We start from the raw sequence: 8,382 nt of genomic DNA on the forward strand, positions 1-8,382 counted from the left end.
TCCAATTACACCTGTTACAGCTTGTTCAAGAGAGGCTCCCCAAGGCCTTTGCTTTTTCTCTGAGAATAAATTTCTGTATCTTTCCAGTTGCAGTTTTTGATACATATCGAAAATTACTGTCCGGGGAGCCATATAATGAGGCAAATTATCCTGGCAGAATTCAATTAGGTCTTTAGTATTCAGATGATCAAATCCCTCCTTCAATTTCGCAAATGCACAACAACTGCAGCCTCAAGAACTGCTGGATGGCTAAACAAAACTGCTTCCACCTCAACTGTACTTACGTTCTCTCCCCCACATATGATTATATCTTTCAACCGGTCCTTCACTTCGATCGATGTAATTATTTGGATGTTTCACAGCTTGATCCCCGCTCCGCAACCATCCACCTCTTAAAGCTTCCTTTGTTGCTTTCAATTCTTTAAGATAATTACTCATGAGTCATAACAGTGTTTCCCCTCAACATAATCTCACCCACTGTATTACCATCAGGTGTTACACTTTCCATAGTGACAGGATCTTTTATGTCAACCTCTTCTAAACCAAGATGCTGCACCCCTTGTCGAGCTTTAAGCTTTATCTTTCAATGGAAGGCAGAGAATCCCACTCTGGTTTCCATGAGCAATAAGTCCCTGGACCATAATTTTCTGTTAGACCATACAAGTGATTTACTCCAAACCCCAGTTCTTCCATCTTGAAAAGGATCTGTGGCAGGGGTGGTGAACCGCCCGTCATTATTTCCACCTTGCGAGGAAGTGGCCTCTGGTCACTGACCGGTGAATTAACAATCATGTTCAAGACAGTTGGTGCCCCTCCCATGTGTGTCACATTGTATTGAACTATGTTGTCAAATATGTGTTTTGGATTGACTTTCCTGAGGCAGATGTTAGTTCCACCCTGAGCAGCCACTCCCCAAGTGAGGCACCACCCATTGCAGTGAAACATAGGCACAGTCCATAGATAAACAGGCATTGAGCCTATTCCATGAAGCAGAACCGTAGACAATGCGTTAAGATAAGCGCCCCTGTGACTGTAAACAACCCCTTTCGGTCTGGATGTTGTGCCGGAGGTATAATTTACACTGATAGGATCCCATTCACTCCTTGGCCTTCTTATCTCAAATCCACCATCTCCTGTTTCCAGAAGACTTTCATATTCATAGGTGTTTGAAGTGCATATGGTGGGAGATGTGTCAGATGACCCCTCAGAAATAGCAATTAAAACAAGAATAGGTGGTTTTGTATCTTTTTTTTGGGTGAGAAGATTAAGTGTTCCTTGGGCAATTTCAAGTTACTGGTAGTCTACAAAGATGATTCTCGCCTCGGAATGACTCTGCAGCAGGACAGATAACATAGCTGAATCAAGGCGTGCATTTAGTGTGCAAAGAACTGCCCGTCATTGGAACTGCAAAATGCAGCTCATACGTGTCTGGGACATTGGGGGCCAAGGTTGCAACCTGGTTCAACAATGGAAATGCTCAAACATGAGAACAGGCTTCATCTGCAATTTCATTTGACTAATAATGTAACATAATAGATAAGGAAATCAAATAATAAAAAATTTAAGTATGATTTTGAGGTATCTGTTAAAAAATTTCATTTGACTAATAATGTAAGATATTCTGAAATGGGAAAAATAGAATATTTTAAATGTATCGCCGAGTGGCTATACTCTACAAATATAATATTTTAAATGTATTGCCGAGCAACTATACGCCAAAAATGGAATATTTTAAACGTAAAGCCGCGCGGCTATACGCCAAAAATAGAATATTTTAAACGTATAGCCGCACGGCTATACCCTTTTAAGTAGCATAATATGGTTTTCTCTTTTTTAATTACTTTGATTAGTATTTATGTTTTAGTTATTATTTACTTAGTGAATATTAAAGGAAAAAAAATAGATAAATTGAATTATTATTTATTAAGTGATATAATTCGTGAAGTTAATTAAAACATTTAATACTAATTATTCACTAAATAAATAATAATTTAAATAATTAAATAAGGAAGAGATATTATTTAATTACTAAAAATAAAATTAAAAAAATTAATTAACATAAACATGCTAAGTTTATATATATTTGTTTAAACCTCCCCGACGAAATTACCTCGGCACATGTCTATCCCGGCGAAACTTGCCGTATTAGACCTCTCCTAACCAAATACTAGTATAGCCAGGCAGCTATATTATTTAAATACATTATATTTAAATGGTATAGCCGATTGGCTATACTATTTAATAAAAAAACATTATGAAAAAGGGACCCTCCTAGTTGCATTAGTTTATACTTTATAGATATCACGGCCACTATATAATATTTTACTATAATTTATTTAAATAAAAATTTAAAAAGGTGTATAGCCGTGCGGCTACACGATTTCTTTTATTAAACAAATTGGAAAAAACCGAGTATAGCCGGCCAGCTATACTATTTCTTTTTAAAAAGTAGGAAAAAACGAGTATAGCCTCTTTTATAAAAAATAAATAAATTAGAAAAAACAGGGTATAGCTGGAAGGTTATACTATTTCTGTAAAAAAGTTTAAAAACGAGTATAGCTATAATAAAAAAATTAGAAATAACAGCGTATAGCCGCACGGCTATAACATTTCTTTAACAAAAGAGAAAAATTATAGTATAGCCGCGCGGCTATACGCTTTCTGTAACAATAAAGTTTTAAAAAGAGTATAGCGTATTTGTTTAATAAAAAAGTTAGTAAAAACAGAGTATAGCCGTAATGCTATACTATTTATATTAAAAAGTTGAAAAAATGGAGTATAGCCCGTTGGCTATACTACTTCTTTTAAAAAATTAAAAAACGCGTATAGCCGTGCGGCTGTACTATTTGTTTAATAAAAATTGAAAACCCAGAGTATAGCCGGTCGGCTAAACTATTTGTTTTAAAAAATTAAAAAACAAAGTAGAGCCGGTCGGCTATACTCTTTCTCTTTAAAAAAAATTAGAAAACCCGAGTATAGCCGGTTGGCTATACTATTTCTTTTTAAAAAACTGGAAAAACCCGAGTATAGCTGCCCGGCGTTACTATTTCTTTTTAAAAAAATTGGAACAAACCGAGTATAGCCGACCGGCTTTAATATTCCTTTTTATACTATTTCTTTAAATAAAAATTAGAAAAAACGAGTATAGCCGCTCGGCGATATTATCTATATATATCAAGCAAAAAGCAGAAAATGGTGAAACATTCAAAATACCAGAAAATGCTCTTGGTTAATGCAAACATTAAGAATTGAAATTATTAATTAAATGAGGATAATATGGTAAATTCACACTTTTTCATATATAAAAAATTTAAAATTAAAAGAAAAATAAGATAATGGATCCTCCTTTTAAGGAACACAACTACCCATTATCTTTTTTTAATTCTGAAATAAATTTAATTTTTTTTATAAAAAAAAAAACCTCCCACAGGCGCAGAAGCGCATGAAAGAGGCTAGTATCTTTTGAAAAAAAATAGGAAGTGATATATGTAGTTAAGTAATATCTTAGCTTTTTAAATTACTTTAATTAGTAATTATGTTTTAATTATTATTTGTTTAGTGAATATTTAAATATTTTACTGATTTGAGGAAATATGACAAAAGGCACCTAAGAAGATAAGCAACCTCTTTATACACATGCAACACACACAAACAATGCATAAATTTTCCCTCAACCCTATGCGCACATGAATGAACATAGCTAGAACATAAATGCATACCATGTCTAATTGATTCATTATCTCAAGGCTCAGCTTTGCTAAACAAAGCTATAGTATAAAGCAATGGCTAAACAACTCATTTCCTGCTAGCAAACTGGTTTTGGGTTTGCCTTACCATGGCTATATGCGTGGACACTTGTGAACCCCCAAGACAATAATGGAATTGGGGCATCTGCAGCCGGCAAAGCTGAGACAAAAGACGGTTCCACGAGCTATAACTTATAAGTACATCAAGTGGTACATTCGAAGCTACGGAGCTCCCATAATGTATAACGCTTCTACTTATGCTGTGAATTATTGCATCATAGGATTGAGTTGGATTGGTTTTAATGATGCGGAAGCTATCAGAGCTAAGATTGCATATGTCAAGTGCATATGTCAAGGAGAAGAAGCTACTTGGTACCAATGTGTTTCAAGTCACCAATGATGACGATTGGGTGCTTTCTCGGGCAGGTTGGCCAAAGAGATTTTTGATGCTATGTTTTTGACATGTCGTACAACTCAATTTTATAGCCTGAAGGAAGTTTAATTGTGACAGCAGGCTATCTGCAGAAATCAACTTATTTTCTAATGGAGAGCCAATTCTTCTACTTCTAACTGGTTTAGCAAATGACAGTTCAAGAGGAAGAAAATGATCAAGAAAACAAGCGGCAGTTATTCTTTTCGAATTTACATCAAGAGTTTGCATTTTCACTTTTTATTCTTTTCCTTCTGGTTTCAGGGATGATTATTCTGCTGAACCAAAAGCTTATCAACATCTGAAAGCCGAGTCACCTTCACCTTGTATTAATTAAGTGGTACATTCTGGTGAACAGTGAGACTGATACCATTTGTAGATTCCTGTTATGGTTGAGAGTGCAGGCTACAATAACACAATATAAATTGCACTATCAATTTCAACGGCGAAAAGGAAAATGAACTCAATTATTACCACACTCTAGGGAGGGACACAATTTAATGTACTTTACCTTCTTCACCTGGACAGACATAATCATATATTGGCTCCAAAACATGATTGGTTTAATGTCAGCTGTTTTCACATTTCTGTACTCTAGAAAGAAGATTTCAATTTGAATTTGGAGCCTGCTTCAGCAGATAACTGATGTTCAATAGCCATCTGCCCGCCCATATCCTGCACTGCACATGATGCCATGTATATATATTAGTAGCAGCAATGTTCGAAAAATGGCTAGGAGGTAGGCGGGCCGCAGGCAGGGGCCTAGCGCCTAGAAGAGTAATCAGGGCTTAGGCAGGTGCCTAGGCGTTTCCTTCTTTTATAATTATTTTGTATTATTAATTTATACCAAAATCATGCAAAATAAAAGGATATATAAATTATAAAGTACTATAATTGATATAAAACATGGCGAAAACCTAGGAGGCGACGGCTCAAAGGAGAGAGAGGCATAAACATCATTATGTTTCATTAAATCTTCAAGATTCCTACCACAGCTCTTAAAACTATCATCGTTTGCAGTCTTTAACTTTGTTACTCCTTTTTTTTTTTTTTTTTTTTTTGCCATTTAACTAGGTTAATTGACTTACATTTAAATAATAATTGGTACCATCAACTAGCTTAATCCAATTATCCCTACATTCTCTGCCTCGATCTCCATCAACATCATGCACATCCCACTACATGAGCTATAGTGTGTACAATTTCCTGTTTTTCGATATAATTTGCAACAAAAATGCAATGCTAGTGTAGCTTCATTAGAGAACCTTAAGCATAGATAGATGCAATGGTATAACTTGGTATATTTAATTTTTGCCTTGCTTATAATATAAGGAGCCAACAAGTTACCTTCCACTTGTTACAGCTTGTTCAAGAGAGGCTCCCCAAGGCCTTTGCTCTTTCTCTGAGAATAAATTTCTGTATCTTTCCAGTTGCAGTTTTTGGTATATCATCGAAAATTACTGTCCGGGGAGCCATATAATGAGGCAAGTTATCCCGGCAGAATTCGATTAGGTCTTGAGCTTTGAGATGATCAAATCCCTCCTTCAATTTCACAAATGCACAAGGAGTCTGCCCCCAATGGTTATCTGGGCGTGCAACAACTGCAGCCTCAAGAACTGCTGGATGGCTAAAAAAAACTGTTTCCACCTCAACTGTACTTATGTTCTCTCCCCCAGATATGATTATATCTTTCAACCGGTCCTTCACTTCGATGTAGTTATCGGGATGTTTCACAGCTAGATCCCCACTTCGAAACCATCCACCTCTAAAAGCTTCCTTTGTTGCTTTCAAGTCTTTAAGATAACCGCTCATGACAGTGTTTCCCCTGAACATAATCTCACCCACTGTTTTACCATCAGGGGTTACACTTTCCATAGTGACAGGATCTTTTATGTCAACCTCTTCTAAACCAAGATGCTGCACCCCTTGTCGAGCTTTAAGCTTTGATCTTTCATTGGAAGGCAGAGAATCCCACTCTGGTTTCCATGAGCAATAAGTCCCTGGACCATAAGTTTCTGTTAGACCATACAAGTGATTTACTCCAAACCCCAGTTCTTCCATCTTGAAAAGGATCTGTGGCGGGGGTGGTGAACCACCCGTCATTATTTCCACCTTGCGAGGAAGTGGCCTCTGGTCACTGACCGGTGAATTAACAATCATGTTCAAGACAGTTGGTGCCCCTCCCATGTGTGTCACATTGTATTGAACTATGTTGTCAAATATATATTTTGGATTGACTTTTCTGAGGCATATGTTAGTGCCACCCTGAGCAGCCACCCCCCAAGTGAGGCACCACCCATTGCAGTGAAACATAGGCACAGTCCATAGATAAACAGGCATTGAGCCTATTCCATGAAGCAGAACCGTAGACAATGCATTAAGATAAGCGCCCCGGTGACTGTAAACAACCCCTTTCGGCCTGGATGTTGTGCCGGAGGTATAATTGACACTGATAGGATCCCATTCACTCCTTGGCCTTCTTATCTCAAATCCACAATTTCCAGTTTCCAGAAGACTTTCATATTCATAGGTGTTTGAAGTGCATATGGTGGGAGATGTGCTAGATGACCCATCAGAGTCAGCAATTAAAACAAGAAAAGGTGGTTTTGTATCTGTTTTTGGGGTGAGAAGATCAATTGCTCCTTGGGCAATTTCAAGTAACTGGTAGTCTACAAAGACGATTTTCGCCTCAGAATGACTCAGCAGGACAGATATCATAGCTGAATCAAGGCGTGCATTTAGTGTACAAAGAACTGCCCCCGCCATTGGAACTGCAAAATGCAGCTCATACATGGCTGGGACATTGGGAGCCAAGGTTGCAACCTGGTTCAACAATGGAAATGCTCAAACATGAAAACAGGCTTCATCCGCAACTTCTTTGACTAATAATTTAACATAATAGATGAGCAAATTAATTCAAAATTTGAAGTATGATTTTGAGGTATCTGTCAAGAAAACATGATATTCTGAAATGGGAAAAACTGAAGAAACAAGAAACAATTAAGCAGCACAGAAAGCAGTGAATTAAAGAAGCCAATAAAAACATGAAGGAAAAAAAAAAACCAACTCACCACATCACCAGGGGAAATTCCCAACTGGGTTAAAGCAGAAGCTAGTTTCAGACAGCGTTCATGAGTTTGAGCCCAGGTATATTTCAGACATCCATAGACCAGTGAGGTCCTGTCTGTGTAGGCCTTTGCAGCTCGCTCCAAGAACACTATTGGAGATAAAGGAACATGGTTAGCTGGGCACCGAACAAGGCCCTCCATTGATTTCCATGACTCTGGCTCAAAATTATTCCCAGAGAAGTGAGAGCAGAAACGAAGATAATGAGCAACAGCAGGACGAAAATGATAACGACTGATAGCAGAAGCCAAGCGAGTCGACGAGTTCTTGACCAAGTGGTTCATGGTCTTGACGGAGATGACAAAGAGATTTCTGAAAATCCTGTGCCTCTATGAATATTGGATAATTGGATTGTCTACAAGTACATTAGTTGGTCAGAAGAAGTGGTTTGTCATTACCGATTCCTAGGTTGGCAGCTGCACTGACAAGATAACTACAAGGGGTAAATTTCATGTTAGTCGCCATGCTAATCTTACCACTTATGGTAACAATGTTTATTTTGCTAGACTGGCATTAGGCAAGGCAACATTAGATTTAGTAACAACATTATTGTAGCCCTTAGATGTAGGGATGGCAATCAGGCGAATTGGGGATGGGTATGCCATTCCCATTCTCATCCCCGTTAAGTTTTCTTTCACTATCCCCGCCTCCATACCCATAATATTGAAATCGGGAATTCCCCATCCCAACCTTCATTGGGAAACGAATCCCCCGCCTCGCCCCATTACAAAAATATCAATAAAAAAAGATGAATAAGAAAAAAATAACAAAAGTTAGACAAAAGTTTTGTTTTAGACTTACAGTTTTTATGTTATTGAATTTAATATATAATGTAATATCTATAACATAAAATTTGGTGAGAATTGTGGACAAAGTTAAATGTCACTTAGAAAAATATTCATATGAAAAATAAATAATATATACATATATATTCTAAACAGGGGCAGGTTCAGGTTGGGGATCAAAATACCATCTTCACCCCACTCCGAAGACCATACCCAAAAATTTCCCCATACCCGCTTTCTATCCTTCATATCCGACCCATTAGAGTCGAAGCCCCGCAAAGACCCTAACACGTGT

General features: G+C 37.3%; 1 protein-coding gene and 1 pseudogene across 3 annotated transcripts; both read right to left on the bottom strand.

Annotated features, from left to right (window-relative positions):
* Nucleotides 1–25: 25 nt before the first annotated feature.
* On the bottom strand, nucleotides 26–2,120 carry LOC110754754 (isovalerate--CoA ligase AAE2 pseudogene; annotated as a pseudogene).
* Nucleotides 2,121–4,351: 2,231 nt separating this feature from the next.
* On the bottom strand, nucleotides 4,352–7,741 carry LOC110754722 (isovalerate--CoA ligase CCL2-like). Of its 3 annotated transcripts, none has more exons than XR_015836989.1 (4): nucleotides 7,248–7,741; nucleotides 5,524–6,999; nucleotides 4,688–4,851; nucleotides 4,352–4,581 (listed from the first exon to the last, which is right to left on the bottom strand). XR_015836989.1 is itself a non-coding variant. In XM_088255837.1 (3 exons), the coding sequence occupies exons 1-2, from the start codon at nucleotides 7,584–7,586 to the stop codon at nucleotides 5,545–5,547; spliced, it is 1,794 nt and encodes a 597-aa protein (XP_088111963.1). In that variant the 5' UTR covers nucleotides 7,587–7,739; the 3' UTR covers nucleotides 4,583–4,856; nucleotides 5,524–5,544. The 3 variants fall into 3 exon arrangements, 1 of the variants encoding a protein (XP_088111963.1); XR_015836988.1 differs by having other exon boundaries at nucleotides 4,688–4,856; nucleotides 7,248–7,739; XM_088255837.1 differs by lacking the exon at nucleotides 4,352–4,581 and having other exon boundaries at nucleotides 4,583–4,856; nucleotides 7,248–7,739.
* Between the last annotated feature and the right edge of the window lie 641 nt (nucleotides 7,742–8,382).

This window comes from Prunus avium, chromosome 7 (genome assembly GCF_965620075.1).
Source record: "Prunus avium chromosome 7, drPruAviu1.hap1.1, whole genome shotgun sequence".
NCBI lineage: Eukaryota > Viridiplantae > Streptophyta > Magnoliopsida > Rosales > Rosaceae > Prunus > Prunus avium.

Excerpts from the sequence above, each read along its gene's own strand:
- LOC110754722 (XM_088255837.1), bottom strand. The coding sequence starts at position 7,586 with ATGAACCACTTGGTCAAGAACTCGTCGACTCGCTTGGCTTCTGCTATC. Across the intron at positions 7,000-7,247 it reads GAATTTCCCCTGGTGATGTG|GTTGCAACCTTGGCTCCCAA; the intron begins GTGAGTTGGTTT and ends TTGTTGAACCAG.